Raw genomic sequence first — 22,573 nt, 5'->3', positions numbered from 1 at the left:
GGATCGGAAGTGGAGCAGCCAGGACTCGAACCGGCGTCCACAGGGGATGCCGGCGTGCTGCAGGCGTGGCTTTGCCTGCTACATCACAGCGCCGGCCCCAGAGGAAGGGTTTTCAGCAGAGGGAACCTGGAACGCAAAAGCTAGCAGTGAGAGTTGGTGGCTAGGGAGCAGCAGGGGCCGAGCGACTGGGTGGTGGGTGCGGGGGCAGGGGGCAGGTGCGCCTGGGGCCATGGCGGGGTTGAGGCCTTGTCCCAGCGCCCTGGAAGCCGCTGGAGGCTCATGCATTCGTGACATCATCCGACGTGTGCTGGCAGCTGTGTCCCTCCCTCCCGGTCACCACTAAACCACCGGGGCCTATCACTGCTCCCGGCCCAAAGTGGGTGTTGAAACTAGATGTGCGGAATGAGTGGACGCCCTGACTTCCCCTGCGACCTGGAGGGAGTCGCCTTTCACTGGATCTTGGCTTCGACGGGAATCTGACGCGTGGGTGGGCGGGATAGGATTTAGGATACCCACCTTCCCAGCCGGGCCCAGAGCCCCGAGCGCCCCTCTCGGGCGGGAGGGAACGCAGGGCCGTTGGGGGGGGGGGGGCGGGGACGAGTCTCCCTCCCGGAGACCCCAGCCAGCGCCCGGCGGCCCCGCCCGGACCGCGGTCCGAAGGATGCTGCAGCCGCGGGGGCGGGACCCGCAGGCGCTCGTCGGCGCCCCCCGACGCCGATTGGGCGCAGCCGTGACCGGCGCCGCACGATTGGCCAGTGGCGAGGCAGGGGCGGGGCCTGGATCCTGCAGCCGGGCGGCGGGGGACGCGGCCAAAACCCGGGCAGCTGCTGCGGGGCGATGGCCGCGCCGAGCCCGGGGCCCCGCGAGGTAAGTGCGGACCCACGGGAGAACAGGAGAGGGCAGGGGGCGGGCCTCCCTTCCGCGAGCGGCGCGAACACGCCCCCATCCCAGTCAGGGAGGGGCCCTGGGCCATACGGGGCGCGGGTATGAAGGGGGTGAGCTGGGGGGTAGCCCGCGAGGTCTTCCTCAGTTTCCCCATTGGGAAAATGGACATGATCATGGTGATAGAGGCTCCTTCCGAGGCATGCGGGGAGGCCACTTCTGGGCACGTGGCGAGGCCCACTGGTGACTGGTCAGCTGGCGCTAGACCCGAAGAATGGACTTGGAGCCCAGCCTGGATAATGACCACAGCTAGTGAGCACCTGTCGTTGTTTCAGATCTCTTAGGGATGAGAGGGTGAGGCCTGGAGAGGCTGCATGACTTCCCCCGAGCGCACACGGCTGGCGAGATCTGGCCACGCTCGGGGCGGGCTGGACCACAGCACACATTCCCCACCCACGGGCGCCAGTTACCATCAGGCTGTTTGGGTGCTGCCGGGCTGCCGGGTGCGGTGCCACCCCTCCCGACACCTGCCGAGACGGTGGCAGAGAGTGAGGGGGAGCGGACTCAAAAGTAGCAGAAGTGGGAATTGAACCTGGGTCTTATGCCCTCTGAGATACTGCCACGTGCTCTTTGCTTCCCGTGCCTTCCCCCACCAGGTGCTGACCCCCTCCCCAGAGGCTGGACACAGAACAGCCGCCTTGCGCTCCAGCCGCCGTGGGCTCCTCTGGCGCCTACGGGACAAGCAGGCTCGCCTGGGTCTGTTTGAGATCGGCCCGGGACATGAGCTGCATGGGCTGACATGTATGATGCAGGCAGGGCTGTGGGCTGCCACCCAGGCCGCCATGGACCACCCGCCCACGGTGAATGGCCAGCCTACCTCCCGCACCCCCACATCGACCGCGGGGCCCAGCTGATGGCCTGTCTCGCTGCTCATGGGGAGCAGAGAGGGTCACCACGAGGACGAGGGGAGGGAGGGAGGTCTGGGTGGAAGCCGGATGCCCAGGGTGTCCACAGCTGACCCAGTGTTTGCTGTGGCTGCAGGAGGGCCCTGCCTCTGTCTGGGCTTCAGTGGCCCCGGCGGCACAATGGGTGGAGGGGATAGTGACCTTGGTTTCTGGGCACCCCCACCCCAGCCCTGCCAGGGTGGACGATGAGAAGGGACCCCACCGCCACCCTGCCTGCCTTGCCCATCCTCCCTGAAGCCAGGCGGGGGCCCTGCTGGCTCAGCAGAAAGGGTCACCGTCTGCAAGCTCAGCAGCTGGGCAGGGCTGGGTGAGCATGCATGCCCTGTGTGCATGTGTGTGTGTGCACAGGGCTGGGTGAGCATGTGTGTCCTGTGTGTGCATGTGTGTGTGTGTGCACAGGGCTGGGTGAGCATGTGTGTCCTGTGTGTGCATGTGTGTGTGTGCACAGGGCTGGGTGAGCATGTGTGTCCTGTGTGTGCATGTGTGTGTGTGTGCACAGGGCTGGGTGAGCATGTGTGTCCTGTGTGCATGTGTGTGTGTGCACAGGGCTGGGTGAGTATGTGTGTCCTGTGTATGCATGTGTGTGTGCACAGGGCTGGGTGAGCATGTGTGTTCTGTGTGTGCACAGGGCTGGGTGAGCATGTGTGTCCTTGTGTGCATGTGTGTGTGTGCACAGGGCTGGGTGAGCATGCATGTTCTCTGTGTGTGTGCACATGGTTGGTTATGTGTGTCCTGTGTGTATGTGTGTGTGCACAGGGCTGGGTGAGCATGTGTGTCCTTGTGTGCATGTGTGTGTGCACAGGGCTGGGTGAGCATGTGTGTCCTGTGTGTGCATGTGTGTGTGCACAGGGCCGGGTGAACATGCATGTCCTGTGTGCATGTGTGCGCGCACAGGGCTGGGTGAACATGTGTGTCCTGTGTGCATGTTTGTGTGCACCGGGCTGGATGAGCATGTGTGTCCTGTGTGTGCATGTGTGTGTGTGCACAGGGCTGGGTGAGCATGTGTGTCCTGTGTGTGCATGTGTGTGTGTGCACAGGGCTGGGTGAGCATGTGTGTCCTGTGTGTGCATGTGTGTGTGTGCACAGGGCTGAGTGAGCATGTGTGCCTGTGTGTGCATGTGTGTGTGCACAGGGCTGGGTGAGCATGTGTGTCCTGTGTGTGCATGTGTGTGTGTGCACAGGGCTGGGTGAGCATGTGTGTCCTGTGTGTGCATGTGTGTGTGTGCACAGGGCTGGGTGAGCATGTGTGTCCTGTGTGTGCATGTGTGTGTGTGCACAGGGCTGGGTGAGCATGCGTGTCCTGTGTGTGCATGTGTGTGTGTGTGCACAGGGCTGGGTGAGCATGCGTGTCCTGTGTGTGCATGTGTGTGTGTGCACAGGGCTGGGTGAGCATGCGTGTCCTGTGTGTGCATGTGTGTGTGTGTGCACAGGGCCGGGTGAGCATGCGTGTCCTGTGTGTGCATGTGTGTGTGTGTGCATAGGGCTGGGTGAGCATGTGTGTCCTGTGTGTGCATGTGTGTGTGTGCACAGGGCCGGGTGAGCATGCGTGTCCTGTGTGCATGTGTGTGTGTGCACAGGGCTGGGTGAGCATGTGTGTCCTGTGTGTGCATGTGTGTGTGTGCACAGGGCTGGGTGAGCATGTGTGTCCTGTGTGTGCATGTGTGTGTGTGCACAGGGCTGGGTGAGCATGTGTGTCCTGTGTGTGCAAGTGTGTGTGCACAGGGCTGGGTGAGCATGCATGTTCTCTGTGTGTGTGCACATGGTTGGTTGAGTATGTGTGTCCTGTGTGTATGTGTGTGTGCACAGGGCTGGGTGAGCATGTGTGTCCTGTGTGCATGTTTGTGTGCACAGGGCTGGGTGAACATGTGTGTCCTGTGTGCATGTTTGTGTGCACCGGGCTGGATGAGCATGTGTGTAAGGGGCCACTGTCCATCCCTCCACTAGTGGCTTCAGCCACCTGGGCCCTCCTTCCCTTGCTGGTGGCCATCAATGCTGTTTCCACCGCCATGATCACCCCTCCCTACTACCCAAAGGTGTCAGCCTAGAGGTCACCTTGCCAGGGAAGCCTCCTCAGAGCCCTCCCAGGCTGTGTCAGACATACCGATGACTTCAGGACTGTCCCTTTGTGCTGGGATGGAACCTGGCCTCACTTGCCCCTTGTGTGTCTGGGAGCCTGGAGACACGTGCCAGGCTTGCACACAGAGCCGGGTACTGGGGACACAGCATCAGACACCCACCCTCCCCAGAGGCCGGCTCCCCAACCCAAGCACCCTCAGGGACAACTTGGGTCCCTGTTTGCTGAAGGAATCCAGTGTGGGGTGGGGTCGGGGCAGGGAGCAAGGTCAAGTGCGAGACAGCTGGAGCCTCTGGGAGGGTAGGGCAGTGGGCTCAGCCTTGCCCTGACCTCCTCCACCCCTCCCTGCAGGGGCTGCCCACCCAGGAGGATTTCTCCGAGGTCCTGACCCAGGTTCACGAGGTAGGCAGTCAGGAGTCCTGTATGGGAGGGGCCTCATCCCCCACCCCCGCCCCCATTGCCTGTGCTCCTGGGAAGGGCGCGGCCTCCGGAGCCGGCTGCGCGCCCCTGGACCCACGGGGCCTTTGGGGCTCTTTTTCAGGGCTTCGAGCTGGGCACTCTGGCGGGCCCCGCCTTCGCCCGGCTGCGCCGCTCGCTCGGCCTGGTGGAGGAGGACTACCAGGCGGCGCTGGGCCCCGGAGGGCCCTACCTGCAGTTCCTCAGCACCTCCAAAAGCAAGGCCAGCTTCTTCCTGTCGTGAGCTAGAGGCAGGGGCGGGGCGGGGATAGGGATGGTGCCCGGGGAGGGGGAGGCCAGAGGGAGTCCGGTGGGGGAGGGGCGAAGGGCAGGAGGCCAGGCCCGGGAGAGAGAGGGCCACGTGCACAGGCGGGGCAGTGACCTCGGCCTCCTGCTCGCAGCCACGACCAGCGCTTCTTCCTGAAGACCCAGCGGCGCCGCGAGGTGCGGGTGCTGCTCGCCCACCTGCCCCGCTACGTCCAGCACCTGCAGCGGCACCCGCACTCGCTGCTCGCTCGCCTCCTGGGTACGCGGGGCCCCGCCCCCAGAGGCGGGGCCTAGAGGGCCGGGCAGGGGATTGCCTAGTCCTGGGGGCGGGGCTGCGTCTAGGGATGGGGTGGAGTCCAATCCCCCCAGGACCCCGGTTGGAGAGGGGCGTGGGGTGGGCCTGGCGGGGCTGGCTTAGGATCCGGTGGATCTGGTGGAGGGGGCGAGGCCCGGAGTTGGCGCCGGGGTGGCCCGGGTTGTGCAGTTTGGGGCCCTCACCTGGCGTCCTCTCCCCTTCCAGGAGTGCACAGTCTGCGGGTGGCCCAGGGCAAAAAGGTGGGTGAGGCCGAGGAGGGGCGGCTGCAGCGGGGACGCGCCGGGCTCCCCTCACCGCGCGCTCCCGTCCCCAGAAATACTTCATCATCATGCAGAACGTCTTCTACCCCGCCGGCCGCATCTCCGAGAGGTGAGTGTCCCCCGGCCCCGGCCCGGGCCCCGAGCGCCCGCGGGGCGGAGGGTCCAGGAGGGGGCCCGCGCTGCGCTGCGCGGATTGCAACCGGCCTCCCCGCTCCCGCAACCCCGCGAGGGTGGGGGTTGCCGCCCCTCCGGTTTACAGACGAGAAACAGGACGGTGAAGGCGAGGGCGCGCGGCGCTCGGGGATCCAGTGCCAGCCTCGCTGACCGCTGACCGGTCGACCGCACGCAGCGCGGTGCCTTCCTCGCTAGCCCCCCACCTCCCGTGGGCTCCCCTCTAGCTCCCTGGCTGGATCGCTGTGTCGGGAGGGCGGCGCCAAGGCGCCCCGGGGCAGGCTGCCCAAGCCCTGAGCGCGAGCCCCTTCCTCGCCGCTCGGCTGGCATCTCTGACGCGGGGCTGCGCAGACCCGGGGTGAGGTCCCCAGGTGGTTAGGCCCCCGGTGAGCCCGGGGCCCGCCTGGCCGCGTTGCCCAGGTGCCTGAGGCCACTAAAGCTGCCCCGTCCGCTCCACCTGCCAGGTATGACGTCAAGGGCTGCCAGGTGAGCCGCTGGGTGGAGCCGGGCCCCGCGGGCAGCGCCGTGGTCCTGGTGCTGAAGGACCTCAACTTTCAGGACAAGACGATGGAGCTGGGTGAGCCCTGCCTGCCCTGCTCCTCTCAGGGCGAGGGGTGCCAAAGTGCCCGGACCCTGCCTCTCCTAAGCCCTTAGGAGCCCAGATTCTGAGGCGGGGCTGCTCTGAGCCCAGCTCCCCGCTCCTGCCCCGCGGCGCTAGCGAAGGGGCACACCTCGGTGCGTGAGGCCGGGACGGTGAAGCCACACGCCCGCCCGAGCACCCCTCCCGCCCTGCTGCTCCCCAGGCCCCCAGCGGAGCTGGCTTCTCCGCCAGATGGAACTGGACACCGCCTTCCTGCGCGAGCTCAACGTGCTGGACTACAGCCTGCTGCTGGCCCTGCAGCGCCTGCGCGAGGACGAGCGGGGCCAGGCCGGCAGCCTCGTCTTCCGCGTGGCCAGGTGAGCCCCACCCCCACCCCGCTCCGGCCAGGGGATGCTCAGAGGTGAGCGCAGCCGCGCAGGAAAAGCCTCGACGGCTGGGAAGTGCCTTAGAAAGAGCCTTAACCCCTCCTCCCCCTGCTCACCCCTCCTCACCCCACCCTTCACCCCCTCCTTACCCCTCACCCCTCCCCATGCTCGCCCCCTCCTCACCCCACCCTTCATCCCCTCCTTCCCCTCACCCCTCCCCCTCCTCACCTCTTGCAGGCTGACCGTGAGCAGGGGTAGGGGTCCTTCTCGGTTTGGAGGCGTGAGGTCAGGCTCAGAGGGGCATGGCAGAATGGCTCCCGGGACTCGTGGGTCCTTGGCTAGCTGCATTTCGGCTCTCCAAGGCCAGCCTCCGGGCCTGAAGAGAATTTCCGGCCCACGGAGGTTCAGAGAGGCACGCTGAGAGATGAAAGCCATGGAGCTGGCGGGCGGTCAGGGAAAGGCGAGACCCCTGCCCCGGGGCGCTCGGGCAGAGTGCAGGGTCACGGCTCCACACACAGCCTGTGGCTGCCCAGACACTGGGGCACCTGCTGGGGTTCAAGGCCCCTGGAGTCCGCCCTCTCAAGCCAGGTCCGTTTCTCTCCGGCCCTTACCCCTAGCCAGGTCGCCCGGCTCCGGGTTTACACAGAGTCGTTGTTATCCTGAAATCCTCCTGCTCGCTGTGCCACCACCCAGCCCCCGAACCTCCCATCACCCAGGCCAACCCTGGCACCACCGTGGGCACCTGCACTCAGCCGGCTCCCGGGTCTCTGGGTTCTGATTGGTCGGCGCCGGGCCGGGATCCACTTCTCATTGGCTTGTGGTGTCCGAGTCGCGAAGAAACCGAAATAAAACCTCTCCCTGACTCCCACACACATGTCAAGGTTAGGGGTCGGGGGCTGGCGCTGTGGCATAGTGGATAAAGCTGCCGCCCGCAGTGCTGGATCCCATATAGGGGCCAGTTCTAGTCCCGGCTGCTCCACTTCCCATCCAGCTCTCAGCTGTGGCCTGGGAAAGCAGTGGAAGATGGCCCACGTCCTTGGGCCCCTGCACCTGCGTAAGAGGCCTGGAAAAAACTCCTGGCTCTTGGCTTCGGATCGACCTATGGCCAATGGAAGACCTCTTTCTCTCTCTCTGCCTCTAACTCTGCCTTTCAAATAAATAAATAAATCTAAAAAAAAAAAAAAGATTAGGGGCTGGCTCCTACCTCTCTGGGGCTGGGCACCCAGCCAGGGGCGTCTTCTGGTTTGGAATACCTTTTGAGGCAAAACTACATGTACCTGCAAACGAGGGTTTAGGATTTTTTTCAAAAAGCTGCAGCCCTGCGACCCTGAGACTTCCAGGGTTGGATAATTCCGTTCAAAAATTTAGCAAAAAAAAAAAACAGAAACTCACCCAAAGTCGTGGCACTTGAGGCAGAGCCAGGTCTGTGTGACCTGAGGGCTCCAGGCCGGCGCTAACCAATAGAAACAGAATTCAAACTAGGTCTATAAATTTTTAAAGATTTTTTTTATTTGAAAGGTAGAGTTAGAGAAAGAGAGAGAGAGAGATTCTGTCTGCTGGTTCACTCCCCAGATGACTGCAACAGCTGGGGCTGGAACCTGGAACTCCATCCGGGTCCCACACGGGGGGGGGGGCAGGGACCCAAGCACCTGGGCCACCCTCCGCTGCTTTCCCAGGCGCAGGGGAAGTGGAGCAGCCGGGACTCGAACTGGTGCCCATATGGGATGCTGGCGTCAAAGGCGCGGCTAAACCCGCTACATCACAAACCGGCCCTTACATCTGCAATTAAAAACAAAAATTGTGGCTTTATTTGAAATGGTAAAAATGACAATATTTTTAATACAATGTGTTTAGCACATGCGAGATGCGGTCAGTTCCTCCCGGAATCTGCATACGATGAGTGAGGTGACCGTACACTGTTTTTTCGATCTTTCCTGGAACTTAGGTATGCACCTGTCGGCAGGACGTCCCCGCCGGGGCTGGCCGCGTCCTCAGCGTCCCGGTGGCGGTCAGTGCGGCGCTCGGCGTGAGTCACGCCGCCTCCCGCAGCCTCCCGCTCCGCTGTCGTCCCCAGGTCCGTGCAGGGGGCGCAGAGCCCGGAGGCGACGGGAGCCCAGAACCGCAGGCTGCTTCCCGACGGCCCCAATGCCCTGCACATCCTGGACGGCCCGGAGCAACGCTATTTCCTGGGCCTCGTGGACCTGGCCACGGTGTACGGGCTCCGCAAGCGGCTGGAGCACCTGTGGAAGACGCTGCGCTACCCCGGCCGCACCTTCTCCACCGTCAGCCCCGCGCGCTACGCCCGCCGCCTGTGCCAGTGGGTGGAGGCGCACACCGAGTGAGGCGCGCCCGGCTCGCCGGCTGCGCCTCCGCACGCCGCCAGGGGGCGCCGTCGCGCCGCCCCGCGCCCAGGACTCCCCCGCGTTAGCTTATCCAATCCTCAAAAAATGCTCCTGTTCCCTTTAGGCAGACCGTGGCCTGGAGGCTCGGGGACCGAGCGAGATCACTGAGCCGGAAATGCCGGAGCCGGGACTCGACCGTGCCTTTCGGGCTTCGGAGCCGGCGCCCTCAGCCGCGGGCTCCCGCAGTCCTGCCCTGCCCTGGGGGAGGTGGGAGACTGACCACCCCAGCGCAGATGAGGAAGCTGAGGCCCAGAGACCTTAAGGGGCTCCGGCACCGGTAAGTGCAACAGGGTCAGGTCCAAGAGCCCCGGCCCTCTGGTTCCCTGCTCGGGGCTCCTCCAGGGGTGCAGGTGGGAGGAGGCGGGGGCTTCCTGGAGGGGGGTCCCGCTGCTGATCTGCTCTGAGCTCTGCCCTCCGCCCAAGTCACTTTTCCCATCTGTGAAATGGGGGCAGGGCTCAGCAGTCAGACCCCTGGGCCCAGCTTCTTTGCCTCGCGCCCCTCCCCTCCCCGGGAGACTCCCTGGCCCCTGATCCCCCTTTCTCCTCCTCCAGGAAACTCCGGCCAGGCCTCTGAGCCCCAGCGCCCGCCCTCCCCCGCAGCCGCTCTGTGTGAGAGCAAGGTGCTGCATCTCTGTGCCTCAGCCTTGAACCTGTCCCAGAGGAGGGGAAAACCCGAGCTCGTGTGCGGGGGCCTGGGGGCCTGCTGGGCGGCCTGCACAGTCTAGGGCGCTTATGTGACCGATGGCATGGGGTGGGGGGGCGTGGGCTCGGACCTCTCGTCGGAAACCAGAGTCAGCCACGGAACCGGAGTCAGCCACAGGACGTGGGAGCCCCCCCCCCAGCACTGCAGGGGAAGGAAGCCTCGGAGTGGGAGGGGACGGCCTGGGGACAGCCCTCAGCGACAGCGCCACCCCGCTGCCTGTCGGGAGCGGCCACAGCCTGCCACGGGCAGGAAGGGCGGTGACGTGGCAGGGCCGGGGCGTGGGTTCCTGGAATACATTTTTTTTTTAAACGTTGACATCACTCCCGGGTTGGCCCTTCCTCGGGTGATGGTTACTCAACCTGTCCACGCGGCGTCAGCCACAGCAGGAAGCTGAGAGCAGCAGTGGCTTCCACGGCGGGCTGGGGAGACCCCGGGGGAGGGGCGGGCCTCGGGCAGGAACCGGGGTCTGCGGCCTCGTGACCCTGGGGGCTGGAGGCCCGGGGCCGAGTCAGCACCCAGAATCCTGCGCTCACGCACGGGCGTCACGGCCTCTGTCCTCCCGAGGGTCTCTGGCCGTGAGCCTTGGCGGGAGGGGGCAGTGGGGATCCGGGACGCCTGGCTCTCCTGACCTGTTCATTCGGCAGGTGTTTGCACCTCGTGTGTGCCGGGCACGTGCGGGGCCCTGCCTGCCTCCGCACAGGAGCCCACGCTGTAGTGGGCACGGGAACCGTCACACACAGGTGGCCAACACCGTGGAAGACAGAGTCGGGGTGAGACAAGGGGAGGGTGCAGTGGGGGGGGGTTGGCGAGGGCCTTGCCGAGTCGCTCGTGTTTGAGGGACGAGGAGTCGGCCATGTGACCAGAGCAGTTCCGGTAGAGCGGAGAACAAGTGCGAAGGTCCTGAGGCAGGGACGAGGGGTCAGAGGGTGAGAGAGAGAGAGAGAGAGAGAGAGAGAGAGAGGCAGGGGTTCACACTGTGCAGGTTCTTGTAGGCTGAGGTTTTTGTTTTGTTTTGTTTTTGTTCCCAAAACCGAATGGAAGAACTTACCTGGAGCTGCGGGACGCCTGGTCTCAGCTCCGCTGTGGCCTCTGGATCCGCATCTCCCTGGGCGCCCCTGCTCTGTGTGGCCCAGCGAGGAGAGGGTGCTCACCAGCCACTGTGGCCGAGGACTGAGTCCAAGGGAACTGCGCCCCGCGGGGCCCCCAGGGCCGAGTCCTCAAGAAGACTCCACGGACGAGGACACGGGGCCGGCACTGCAGCACGGGCTGAGCCTCCACCCGCGAGGCCGGCATCCCACACGGCACAGGTTCGAGGCCTGGCGGCTCCGCTTCCAATCCAGCTCCCAGCTGATGCACCTGGGAAAGCAGCGCCCCCCACAGGGGAGACCTGGATGGGGTTCCAGGCTGCGGGCTGGAGATTAGGGGAGTGAACCAGCGATGGAAGATCTCTCTCTCTCTCTCTCTCTCCCTGTCTGTCAGTCTGCCTTCAAATAAATAAAAATGAAATCTTAGAATAAAAGAGGACTTGGGGGAGATGGGAGGGGCTCGGCCTTGGGGACCCGGGTGTCCCCGCCTTGTGTGACAGAGGGGCCGTGGAGAGACTGAGCTCAGACTGCTACTCCCTGGGGCCGCCTAGGCTGGGGCGGGGGGCCGGGGACGACAAGGGGGGGCTTGTGCTGAGACCCCCCGCCCAGGGCAGCAGAGCGTACTGGGAGTTGCCGAGGGGGACCTGAACCCCTGCTGTCCTGCCTACACCTGCACCTGAGGGAAGGAGGGTGGTGTTTGCAATGGGAGCCAGGGCAGAGCCCAGCGGTTCCCAGCCAGGATCCTACAGAGGGCGGGGGAGGGCTGGGGATGCTGAGATGAGCTGTCTGGCCACCGCAGCGATTTGGGGTCTTAGAGACGTGTCTGCACCACCTCCCGATGCCTGGTCCCTCTCTCCTTTCTGCCAGCAGCCTGGCCCCTGAAGCACCTGCGTTTGAAAGCCCCAAGGGCCCCCTCCCTCTGAGACACAGCTCCGTCCGGGGTGGGGGGCTGGCTGAACTGGGTTTGGACAACACTCCAGTGGGGGAAGCCTCGGGAGGCCCGAGCAGGTGGTCAGAGCCCGGCTCTGCGCTGGCACCACCCGGGGTCCCTCCCTGGCTGCGCCATGAGCTGCCCCCGCCCCACGAGGACAGGGCTGCCACCCCCCCACCCCCACCCCCCACTGCACGGAGGAGAGAAGCTGAGACCCAGCCGAAGTCCACAGAGACGCGATCGTGATAAAATAGTTACACTGGGGCCCGTGTTGTGGCGCAGTGGCCAAGCTGCTGCCCCGGACGCCGGCCTCCCCTCCAGAGTCCCGCTCAAGCCTGGCCGCTCCGCGCCGGCTCCCTGCTCCCGAGCCCGGCAGGCAGCAGAGGGCTCAGCGCCTGGGCTCCTGCCGCCCACGCGGAGGACCCGCGCGCGGCCTGGGCTCCTGGCTGCTGCTGCGGCATCCGGGAAATGAAAAACGGAAGGAAGATGCCTCGAGTCCCCCACCCCGCCTCTGCCTTTAAAAATTTCTTTTTAAAAATTACATTAAAACAACTTGGGGGCTGGCTGGTGTTTGGCCTAGCAGTCGCTAGGCTCGCGTTCCATATTGGGGGGCCTGGGGAGACAACAACCAGAAAATCACACTTGCTTCTTCCTTACTTGAAATTCCAATTTAACCGGCGACCCTACCTGCCTGGGCCTTGTTTAATTTCCCCACGCGCCCCTCAAGTTTAGAAACGGGGACACCGAAGTTCGGGAGCCCGGGCAGCCGCGGCACCCCTAGGTCTCTGCTCCGCGGTTCCGCCACAGCGCAGGCATCCCAACCGCACCCCGCCTCGGCTTGAAAGGCGGGGGAGGCTGGCGCTCAGGCTCCGCCCCCGGCCCGGCGGCCCCGCCCCCAGCCTGGAGGCCTCCCCGCCAGCCACGCACGTCCCGCCCCCGCCGCGCAGACCCCGCCCCGGGTCGCGCCGGCTGCACTCGTAGGCACCGCCCCCGCGCGGAAGACCCCGCCCCCTCCCCGCAGGCTCCGCCCCACCCTCGGCGGCGCTGGGTAGGCTTCCAGTCTCAGAAAGCCGCGGCCGCAGCGCCGCCTCCGCCTCGGGTCCCTGCTTCCAGCCCGGCCCGCCCGGCCCGCAGGTCATGGAGCTCCGAGCAGCGGATCGGGAGCCTCTGGCGCGCCCCAACCAGCCCGCCCGGTTAGCGCCTGGCCGGGGGAGGGGGCGGCGGAACCAGGAACAGGGGTAGAAATCGCACACCCTGTCCCCCGCAGGCCTCTCGGTGCGCCCCGGGGTGGGAGGCAGAATGGATGGAGTGGAGATCCAGGCGCTGGGCTTTCTCTGCCTCAGAGCCGATGGGTGACCTTGAGCGAGAGGGCGCCGCCTCTCCTTCCCCGTCTGCGCAATGGGGACTGGGTTCCGGGAGGGCTCCCCCAAAGGCGGCCCATTCCGGCTCCTTTAAGGCGAGACGCGCTGTCCGGTGTTTGGAGACCATTCCCTGGGCGCCATCGGCCTGTCCACCCTCCCCTGCCTCGGTTTCCCCCTCTGCCCTTTCCCCTCCCGGATCTGAGTTCCTGGGTCCTTGGCAGGTGCCCAGCTTCCTCCTCCTGCCAGCCGCAGCCCTGGAGACAGCACCCCCCCGACTGCTGAGGCTGGGCGGCAGCATGAAGGCTCAGGTGAGTGGTGGCGCCCTCCGTCCCCGCCTTCGGACCTCACTTGCTCCTCCTGGTGCTGTGCAGCCCTAAGCGAGTTGCATGCCCTCTCTGGTTTCTGTGTCTTGGTCTTCTCTGTTGAGTGGAGATCATGGTGCTACAAGGTCACCCAGGTGACAGCTGCCTGGGCGTGGGGAGTGAGACGAGAGCTTAGCTCAGCTGCTGTTGGGTTTATCCAGGAGACCCCTGGGAGAGGCACCTCGTGTGGTTTGGGGGGAGGGGGTTTGAGCCTTGACTGCCTGCCGAGGTCTCTGGGTGTCTGGTTCTTGTGGGCTTGTGGGCAGCGGCCCAGGTGCCAGGCAGAGGCTAAGACCTCGGGGGCTGACTGCCCTCCCCCACACAGCTGGCCACACAGAAGAGCCCTATTTTTAGAAGCTGATGAGGCTTGTGGGCAGAGAGGGTGGGCCTCCATCAGGATGTGGGGCGGGGTGGGGGTTCCCTCCCCACCTCTGAGTTTTGATAGCGCCAGCTGGCTTTCAGATGGTTCCCGAGGGGCAGGACGGGGAGCCAGCTGGCTTTCAGATGGTTCCCGAGGGGCAGGACGGGGGAGCTGTGCCTGCCGTAGACCCAGGCGTTGGTAACCGGGGCGGCCCGGCACACAGCGGCACAGCCAGGGCCCTGTCACCCCCAGGCGGCCCCTGTTGGTGGGGGCTTTCCCAGCATCCGCCACCCCACGCTGGGCCCCGCCAGCACTTCCTGGTTCGTTGCCTCTGGTGGCAGCTTTTCTTACTGAAGGCATTTTTTCCCCCAAATCGCTGGTTGCACCTGGACAGGTGACCCCGATCCACCAAGCCAGGTAGGGGTGGGGATGCAGGCGGCCGAAGGTCGGGCCACCTGGGGAGTCGCACCCAGGGCTGCGCAGGCCCCGGGGCTCCCGGCTGAGGGCCTCGGCTCTGCAGCCGGCAGTCGGGCCCCATCCTGCTGCCCTTGCTCTGCGGCCTTGAACGCAGCTCAGCCCTGGCTGGTCTCTGTCGACTTGGGGAGAGCAGAGTTGTCTCTGGGCCTGGCGCTGCCGAAGCGAGCCCGGTGCAGCCCCCGGGGGCCCCTCGCTCACTCCCTCCCCGTGGCCGCTGCCTCCCTCCCTCAGGGCCGGCTCCTGCTCGTGGTCCTGTGCTCCGTGGCCTTCTCCGTCTCCTACATCCTCTTGTGCTGCTGGGCCTGCCTGCCGCTCTGCCTGGCCACCTGCCTGGACCACCACCTGCCCACTCGCGCCAGGCCCACGGCGCCGGGGCCCCTGCACTTCAGCGGGTACAGCAGCGTGCCCGATGGGAAGGTAGGTCGCTGGGCGCTGTGTTGGAGGCAGGGCCAGCCAGGGTGCCCTCCCACTCCAGGGGGCCGGTGAGGCTGGGCTTGTGCCAGGCCAGCCTGGACCTTGAGTTTGGAGCTTGGTCCTTGCACATAGCAGCTGTGTGGCCTCACCAGTCCCTGAGCCCCTGAGTTGTGGGAGGCAGTGGGGTTTGGGATTAAGTGAGTCTTGGTTGGCTGCTCTTGGCTGGATGCCAGGGAAACAAAGGTGCTCCAGGCCACTGGCGGACAGACACATCCTGGCGCTGTGCACCTGCTGTGTGTCTTGTCCGTCCACACACAGTCCCGTCAGCAGGCATGTACCACTTGGGCAGCCTTGTGTTGATGGCTGCTGCGGGCAGGCAGAGGGGGCGGGTAAAAGATATGAGGGAGACAGGGAAGGGGTCTGGGGAGGGGGAGAAGCAGCTGTCTTGCCCCCCCACTGCAGAGCAGTTCAGACCCCTCTCCCTGATTTCAGTGGCTCCTACATTGCGGGCTGCATCTTTTTTTCTTTTTAAGATTTATTTATTTATTTGAGAGGCAGAGTTACAGACAGAGAGAGGGAGAGAGAGAGAGGTCTTCCATCTGCTGCTTCAATCCCCAAATGGCCATAACAGCCAAAGCTGGGCCAATCCTAAGCCAGGAGCCAGGAGCCTCCCCCAGGTCTCCCACATGGGTGCAGGGGCCCGAGCACTTGGGCCATGCTCCGCTCCTTTCCCAGACGCATTAGCAGGGAGCTGGATCAGAAGAGGGGCAGCCAGGTGTGAAGCCGGCGCCCATGTGGTGATGCCGGCACCGCAGGTAGAGGCTTAACCTACTACGCCACAGAAGTGCTGGCCCCTTCTTTTTTTTTTTTTTTAATTAATTTATTTAAAAAGGCAGAGTTACAGAGAGAGGGAGAGGGAGAGAGAGAGAGGTCTTCCATCTGCTGGGTCACTCTCCAAATTATTTCAACGGCCACAGCTGGGCCAGGCTGAAGCCAGGAGCCTGGAGCTTCATCCAGGTTTCCCATGTGGGTGCAGGGGCCCAAGGACTTGTGCCATCTTCTGCTGCTTTCCCAGGTGCATTAGTAGAGAGTTGGACTGGAAGTGGAGCAGCTGGGACTCGAACTGGTGCCCATATGGGATGCTGGGTGTCGCAGGCAGCAGCTTAGCCCACTGAGCCGCAACAGCAGCCCCGTGGCAGGTTTCTTAGTCAGGGAAAGCTGTGCGCAGGGCAGAAGGCTTGCAGTGTATGGTGCGCGCGATGGCGCTCGGGCTGCTGGTCTAAGAGGCGCGCCTGTCCTCAGGAGCCGGGCTCTGGGGAGACAGCGCCTGGGTGTCCTGGACTCTGGGTGTCCGGAGCCTGCCTCCGTGCGGGAGGATGGCCCAGCTCCTGGCTCTTTCAGCCGGCTCACTGGGGACAGCGTGTGCAACAGGTGCTGTGCAAACATTTGATGAAGAAATAAAGGGGGCAGGGGTGGGGGAGGCGAGCGCCCATGCCTGCGAGAACGGCGCGGGGCAGCAGGTGGCGGGTGGCCCGGGACACCGCCCGGAGTCTCTGTTTTCATTAAGAGAAAAGGGAAATCCGTATTTCGAGTGTTGGGGGAGTCAGATTTTATGCATCAGGAAATAATGAAAACGTGTAAAGGCCTTTGGAGAGTCCAAGGACTGGCGATTGTCAGGAGAGGCCCAGGCTGAGGGCGGGCGAGAGTCTAGTGCTTTCTCGCCGGGCACAGAAATTCTCCTGCGAATCCGGGCATCAGCGCCCTATCGCGAGGGAGCTGTGGCTGAGCGACAGCCAGCTGACGTCTTTCTTCCCCAGCCAACCCCTTCACCCGGTCCGTCTCTGGGAGCCCACACAAGTGCAGGGGGGCGCGGGCCCCCCGGGAATGTTCATGGGCACGTCGCTCCATTTGTGCCGCTCCGGGGACAGGGAGCCTGGCGTGGGGCCCGCGCTGCGCCCTCACCTGCGCCGTCACCCCCAGGCGCTTAGAAATCTTTCGTCAGCTTTATTGAGGTGTGATTGACATGTGACAGAACCCACCATTTGTAAGTGCACCCTCCAGTGGCGTGCGACAGGTGTGTGTGGCCTTGGAACCACAGTCAGAGTGACAGAAACGTTTTCTGTCTCCCCAGAGAGTTCTCTCACTTTTACATTTTTAAAAACAGATTTATTTATTTTTTATTTATGGGAAAGACAGAGAGAAAGAGAGGGAGAGACCTTCCATCCATTTACTTACTCCCCAAATGGCCACAACAGCTTGAACTGGGGCTGATGTGAAGCCAGGAGCCGGGAGCTTCATCCGGGTCTCTCATGCTGGTGCAGGGGCTCAGGCACTTGGGCCGTCTTCCACTGCCTCCCCAGGTGCATTAGCAGGGAGCTGGATCGGACTGGAGCAGCCGGGACTCAAGCCAGCGCCCGTATGGGATGCTGGTGCCGCAGGCGGAGGCTTAGCCTACTATACCACAACACTGCCTCCCCGACCCGACTAACTTTTTAAAAATTACTTAACTACTTAGGCAGAGAGAGAGTGCGCTTCCCAAGTGCCTTTGATGGCCAGAGCTGGGCTGGCAAAGCCAGGAGCCAGGAACTCAGTCCTGTCTCCCACATGGGTGGCAGCAGCCCAACGACTTGAGCCATCACCCCCGCTGCCTCCCGGGGTTGGAATTAGCCGGAAGTGAGTCAGGAGCCCCAGCCGGGCGTCTAGCTCCGACTTGCTGATGTGAGATGCAGATAATCTTAATTGCGAGGCCAAATGCCAGCCGGCGGGCAGATTTCAGAAAGTCTTGATAAGAATCACTGAACTCCACATGGGAAGCCCCGTAGGACTGGGGCAGAGAGCTTCCGGCTGCCGAGAACGCCGTATTCCGTCCTCAGCCTTCCTGGCAACGCCCCTGCCCTTCTCCACCTGTGTGTCTCCTCCAGGCGTTTCTCACGCATCCTCAAGCGCGCCTGGTAGCTGCTGTCTTCACCCCCATTTTACAGATGTGAACGTTGAGGCTCGCAGGGGCAAAGTGCCCAGCCTGGGGCCACGCAGCCGGGAAGCGCCAGAGACTCCCAGAGCTGTGGCGGGCACTGGTGCCCCCGCTTCTGCTTCCAGACTGGCACCTGGCAGTGGGGCTCAGGCAGGGGAGGGCCTGGCGGAGGATGGTCCTGAAGAGCGAGTGTGGCCGGCGCCATGGCTCAACAGGCTAATCCTCCACCTTGTGGCGCCGGCACACCAGGTTCTAGTCCCGGTCGGGGCGCCGGATTCTGTCCCGGTTGCCCCTCTTCCAGGCCAGCTCTCTGCTGTGGCCCGGGAGTGCAGTGGAGGATGGCCCAGGTGCTTGGGCCCTGCACCCCATGGGAGACCAGGAGAAGCACCTGGCTCCTGCCATCGGATCAGCGCGGTGCGCCGGCCACAGCGCGCCAGCCATGGCGGCCATTGGAGGGTGAACCAACGGCAAAGGAAGACCTTTCTCTCTCTCTCTCACTGTCTACTCTGCCTGTCCAAAAAAAAAAAAAAGAGCGAGTGTGTGCTTACCAACAGGCATGTCCGTGACTCCCGGTCCGGTCTAAGTGTGTGAGGAGTGTTTCCTCCTACAACCCTGGCAAGGCACCCGAGACATGGAGACCTGGAGTCTCAGACCAGCAACAGGGACGCAAGGGCTGTGATGAAGTCTGGGACTCTGAATGGCACGGTGGTAGCCGTGTGGTTTGTTACCAGTTCCTGCCCAGCCTGCAAAATGGGTTAAGAACAGCCCTCAAGGTGCCAGCGTCGTGGCGGAGCTGGTAAAGCCGCTGCCTGCAGTGCCAGCATTCCATATGGGCGCTGGTTCGAGTCCCAGCTGCTCCACTTTGAATCCAGCTCTCTGCTATGGCCTGGGGAAGCAGTAGAAGATGGCCCAAGTGCTTGGGTCCCTGCACCTGCATGGGAGACCCAGAAGAAGCTCCAGGCTTCTGGTTTCGGATCAGCCCAGCTCTGGCCATTACGGCCATCTAGGGAATGAACCGTGGATGGAAGACCTCTCTCTCTCTGTCTCTCTGCCTCTGCCTCTCTGTAACTCTGCCTTGCAAGTCCTTGAAAAGCCATCAAGGGACAGTCAGTGTGCCCCAGGGCAGCCAGCCACAGGTGGGGGCACCACGCCCACACCTCCCTCCTTTCTCTCCCCACCCCCTGCAGCCACTGGTCCGGGAGCCGTGCCGCAGCTGTGCCGTGGTGTCCAGCTCTGGCCAGATGCTGGGTTCGGGCCTGGGCGCCCAGATTGACGGTGCTGAGTGCGTGCTGCGCATGAACCAGGCGCCCACCGTGGGCTTCGAGGCGGACGTGGGCCGGCGCAGCACGCTGCGGGTGATCTCGCACACGAGCGTGCCACTGCTGCTGCGCAACTACTCGCACTACTTCCAGCAGGCCCGGGACACGCTCTACGTGGTGTGGGGCCAGGGCAAGCACATGGACCGGGCGCTGGGCGGCCGCACCTACCGCACGCTGCTGCAGCTCACCCGGATGTACCCTGGCCTGCAAATGTATACCTTCACGGAGCGCATGATGGCCTACTGCGACCAGATCTTCCAGGACGAGACCGGCAAGAACCGGTGAGCCCGGGGGCGGGCCCTGGGGGTCAGCAGTGCGGGAGGCAGGCCCGGGGCTGCCCCTCGCCGTTCCCAGTCCCCTCAGACGGCAGAAGTAAAGGTCGCGGAGACACTGGCCTCTCCGTGAGCTGGCACGCACTTACGCACTGTGCGTGCAAGATCCCCTCTCAGCCCACACCCCCAGCAGCACTGCTGGCTCCGGCCAGCCCCCACCTCCAGGCGCCTGCTCCTCCCCCACCTCCCCACGTGCCCCCCGTGACCTGCGCTGTCCCTGCAGCCGCCCCCTTGCGGGCCCCCTGCTGCCATCCTTGCCCCCTTGGATTCCGCCCTCAGCCCTCCAGCGGCTTGGCAGCTCGTGGGGAATAAAGTCCGGACCCCCTCTTCTCCGCCCCCGGCCCGCAAGCCCCAGGGATCCAGCCCCTGCCGGCCCCTCTGCCCTCCACTCTCCTTCACTCTCTGGGCCGCAGCCTCGCTGGCCGGCGTCTGGGGTTCCTTGGACATCCACTCTCTCCCGCCTGCCTGGAATATTCCACTCCCATGTCTGGCTGCTTCTCGCCACTCAGCTGGGTGAAATGTCACCTCTTCAGGAAGCCCGCCCTGACCGCGCCATCAGGAGCGCCTCGTGCCCTGCCATTCTTTTTCATATTTCTTGATCTTGTCCCTCTTGGACGTGGTCCTGTTTGTGGCTTTGTCTCCTGGCTGCCCCTCCCCTGGGAAATGTCACTGCCCAGCGCTGGGTCAGGAAGGCGTGCAGTTTGAACGCCAGGTCTGTAGGGTGAGGGGTGGCCCTTAGCTGGCGAGGTGCCCAGTGCAGCAGCCGTGACAGAGCCGAGGCCTTGGCCACCACACGTGTCGGGGAGGGGCCGCCTGACAGTGCCCCTCCCCCACCCCCCACCCCCCGCTCCCCAGGAGGCAGTCCGGCTCGTTTCTCAGCACCGGCTGGTTCACCATGATCCTGGCCCTGGAGCTGTGCGAGGAGATCGTGGTGTATGGCATGGTCAGCGACAGCTACTGCAGGTCAGGCCCGGCCTCGGGGGTGGGGCGGGCAGGGGCCCCCACTCCGGCCTCAAGCCAGAGAGTCCAGCAGCCGCGGGGGCACATGATGGGCGGCCTTGATGCCCCCGCCCCAGTTCTGGTCCTCGGGAGAGCGCTCGGCCTCGGGGACGGTCCCCAGAGGTGTCAGAGGCGGAGCAGCCCGCAAGGCGTCCAGCCCGCACTGTCCAGGCCACTGAGGGGGGCGCTTCCACGAGTTCATGAAAAACGCGGATCTTGGGGGGAAAAAACCAGCCGGATTTAAAACGCTTTCTGCACCCGAAGAAACTAATCTGTCCATCCCGTTTGCTGTGAACTTTCTGGGGTGCCCTTGTGTCTCAATGAGTCATTACAAATGAGTTTTTGATATTTCAGTCCTGGCGTCAGGCTCCCTGTGGGCCTGGCGTTACTTGGTAGCATGGTTCCTGGTGAAGGCCGTTGTACCTTCGAGTTCAGGAACGTGCCCCTGTTCTCACGTTCTCCCCAGCTGGTGGCTTTGGAACTTGCTGGTTGAGCAGGTGGGCAAGACAGCTGGAGCCCACGTGGCCCTGGCCGGACTGCTGGGCTGCATGGTGCCGGCTGGGTGGGCGTGCGGGCTGGCAGCTCTGTTGGGGGCTCAGCGCAGAGGCTTTGAGGTTCGTACCCTTTGACCTCTGTGCTCTCCTGGGAAGGTGGTGGTCCCCGTCCCCACTCACAGACAGGCTCCTGGGGCACGTGCCTGGCCCAGGGCCACCAGACTTGCGGGAGGCGGGACCAGGGCTGGAACCCTGGCCTGCGGGGGCCCCTGTGCCTCCCCTGTCTGTCCCCATTCTCCTGGGTCCCAGCATGGGTCTCCGGAGGCCAGCAGCGCCAGGGGAGGGGTGACCGTGGCAAGAGGTGGGCGCTGGTGCCCCACGCCGGTCCTGTCCCTGTCCCTGCAGGCAGCAGAGCCACCCCTCGGTGCCTTACCACTACTTTGAGAAAGGCCGGCTGGACGAGTGTCAGATGTACCTGGCGCACGAGCGGGCGCCCCGCAGCGCCCACCGCTTCATCACGGAAAAGGCCGTCTTCTCCCGCTGGGCCAAGAAGAGGCCCATCGTGTTCGCCCACCCGTCCTGGAGGACCGAGTAGCCCCCGTCTCCCGGCCGGCGGCTGCTGCGCCTCCGGCTTCCGCACTCCGCCAACGACATTAATTTATGAATGCTGCCACGTGGATTCCTTCCCGCCCCGCCCTGGGGATGCCTGGAGCCATCTCCGGCCTCTGACTTGAGGGGATCGGGAGGGGCCAGTGACCCTGGCTGCACCCCTCTCCTGCAGTCATCCTCATTTCGGGGTTCACACCGCCCCCCCCCGCCAGGTCTCTCAAGTGGCCTTTGCCCTGGGGCCGCCGCCGCCCCCACTCACCAGCATCGGGACCTGGGCCCATCCGGGTCCTTCCTGTCGCGTCCCCTGGCCGCGGATGGTGCCACACTTCTCAGGCCGGGCAGTAAGAGCCCAGGTTCGTTGGGCGAGGCAGCCTCTGGCCTTGTGCCGGGGCCGTCTCAGGAGCGTACGGGTAAACGTGATTTCTGGACACTGTCTCCCGCGTGGTCATGCGTCTCTCTGGGGGGGACCTGGCGATGGACTGCGTCCCCGCTCCCCCTACCCCCCCACCCCCGCTCAGGCCTCCTGGAGGCCTAGGACGAAGGCCCTGTCTAAGCTTTCTCTGGGACCCGCGTGCCCAGTGGGAGGTGAGCCAGGGCCAGGGAGGGAGGAACTGGGGTGGGGGTGGGGGTGGGGGCGAGGGCAGGGAGGAAGAAAATTCCTCCACCCCACGCTGCCTCCCAGGGCTGTGGGTCAAATTCCAAAGACTTTGCCAGTTAAATTCCCTGTTAACTCCAGGGCCGCACGCTTTGCGAAGCAGGAAGGCCCAGGGCAGGGGTCTCAGGCGGGGTGGCAGGGGGAGGGGCTTTCCTTCTCTCAGCTGCACTTTCTGCACCTGCGAGACAGGGACCCCTTGTGAGAGGGCGAGTGTTAACCCACCTGCAGAGAGGTGAGGCCAGCGGCAGGGCCGGGATGCAGAGGCCCCAGGGCCCAGGGCTTCGGGCTCTCAGCTGGGGAGGGGCCCTGAAGTTCTAGCTCGGGCAGTCAGGCCTGCTTCATGGGTGTGTCCCTGTGCGTCAGCCCAGACCCTGTGTCTAGCTTAATGTTCTACTGACATCTACCAAGGGGCCTCCTGTTTGTCGTGTCTGGTGCTCTGGGTGACCAGGTGCATACTCCCTCCTGCCACCCCCCCCCCCCCCCCAGGATAGGCTGGAGAACCGAGCGCCTGGCCAACAGCCCCACCTCCCCTCCCCAGGCCTTGCAAGTGTGGGGGGAGGGGAAGCTGGGAGCCAGCTGGCAGCCAGGCCACCGCTGCTGACCTGGACGGTGGCAGGGGTCTCCACAGGGGCTGGGCAGAGATAAGGGTGGGACAGAACCTGGTCAGGGTTGGGGTCCGGGCTGGAGTCAGAGCTGGCTTCCTCCTGGCTCCACTTCCTGCTGCGGGTGGGGGCCCTGCAC

The 22,573-nt window shown here is 64.4% G+C and overlaps 2 protein-coding genes and 1 long non-coding RNA gene across 5 annotated transcripts; 2 read left to right on the top strand and 1 right to left on the bottom strand.

Annotated features, from left to right (window-relative positions):
- Positions 1-706: 706 nt before the first annotated feature.
- Positions 707-10,981, top strand: PIP5KL1 (phosphatidylinositol-4-phosphate 5-kinase like 1). Of its 3 annotated transcripts, XM_051838463.3 has the most exons (13): positions 757-867; positions 1,539-1,742; positions 4,273-4,323; positions 4,463-4,617; positions 4,779-4,903; positions 5,165-5,199; positions 5,274-5,329; positions 5,856-5,968; positions 6,195-6,348; positions 8,432-9,036; positions 9,312-9,379; positions 10,107-10,232; positions 10,504-10,981. In XM_051838463.3, exons 1-10 carry the CDS (start codon positions 838-840, stop codon positions 8,697-8,699), a joined length of 1,191 nt encoding a protein of 396 aa, XP_051694423.1. In that variant the 5' UTR covers positions 757-837; the 3' UTR covers positions 8,700-9,036; positions 9,312-9,379; positions 10,107-10,232; positions 10,504-10,981. The 3 variants fall into 3 exon arrangements, with proteins under 3 accessions (XP_008249243.2, XP_051694423.1, XP_002723023.2); XM_008251021.5 differs by having other exon boundaries at positions 707-867; positions 9,312-10,232; XM_002722977.6 differs by lacking the exons at positions 9,312-9,379; positions 10,107-10,232.
- LOC138845312 (uncharacterized) lies at positions 10,502-12,434 on the bottom strand. Its single transcript, XR_011382297.2, has 2 exons — positions 12,166-12,434; positions 10,502-10,946 (listed from the first exon to the last, which is right to left on the bottom strand). It is a non-coding gene; the product is annotated as an uncharacterized LOC138845312 (long non-coding RNA).
- A 102-nt stretch (positions 12,435-12,536) lies between these two features.
- ST6GALNAC4 (ST6 N-acetylgalactosaminide alpha-2,6-sialyltransferase 4) lies at positions 12,537-21,610 on the top strand. Its single transcript, XM_002722983.6, has 6 exons — positions 12,537-12,671; positions 13,061-13,147; positions 14,271-14,456; positions 18,612-19,024; positions 19,931-20,038; positions 20,974-21,610. Exons 2-6 carry the CDS (start codon positions 13,136-13,138, stop codon positions 21,161-21,163), a joined length of 909 nt encoding a protein of 302 aa, XP_002723029.1. The 5' UTR covers positions 12,537-12,671; positions 13,061-13,135; the 3' UTR covers positions 21,164-21,610.
- The last annotated feature ends 963 nt before the right edge of the window (positions 21,611-22,573 follow it).

The sequence above is a fragment of the Oryctolagus cuniculus genome, chromosome 1 (genome assembly GCF_051225735.1).
Source record: "Oryctolagus cuniculus isolate XC-2025 breed Fujian yellow rabbit chromosome 1, ASM5122573v1, whole genome shotgun sequence".
Taxonomy (NCBI): Eukaryota; Metazoa; Chordata; class Mammalia; order Lagomorpha; family Leporidae; genus Oryctolagus; species Oryctolagus cuniculus.
This window is presented reverse-complemented; position numbering and strand designations above follow the sequence as displayed.

Bases quoted from the DNA above. Each gene is read 5' to 3' on its own strand.
- PIP5KL1 (XM_008251021.5), top strand. From the start codon at position 838: ATGGCCGCGCCGAGCCCGGGGCCCCGCGAG. The intron at 868-1,538 runs GTAAGTGCGGAC...TTCCCCCACCAG, and splicing joins CGAGCCCGGGGCCCCGCGAG to GTGCTGACCCCCTCCCCAGA. The intron at 4,324-4,462 runs GTAGGCAGTCAG...GCTCTTTTTCAG, and splicing joins TCCTGACCCAGGTTCACGAG to GGCTTCGAGCTGGGCACTCT.
- ST6GALNAC4 (XM_002722983.6), top strand. The intron at 19,025-19,930 runs GTGAGCCCGGGG...CCCGCTCCCCAG, and splicing joins GACGAGACCGGCAAGAACCG to GAGGCAGTCCGGCTCGTTTC. The intron at 20,039-20,973 runs GTCAGGCCCGGC...CTGTCCCTGCAG, and splicing joins GTCAGCGACAGCTACTGCAG to GCAGCAGAGCCACCCCTCGG.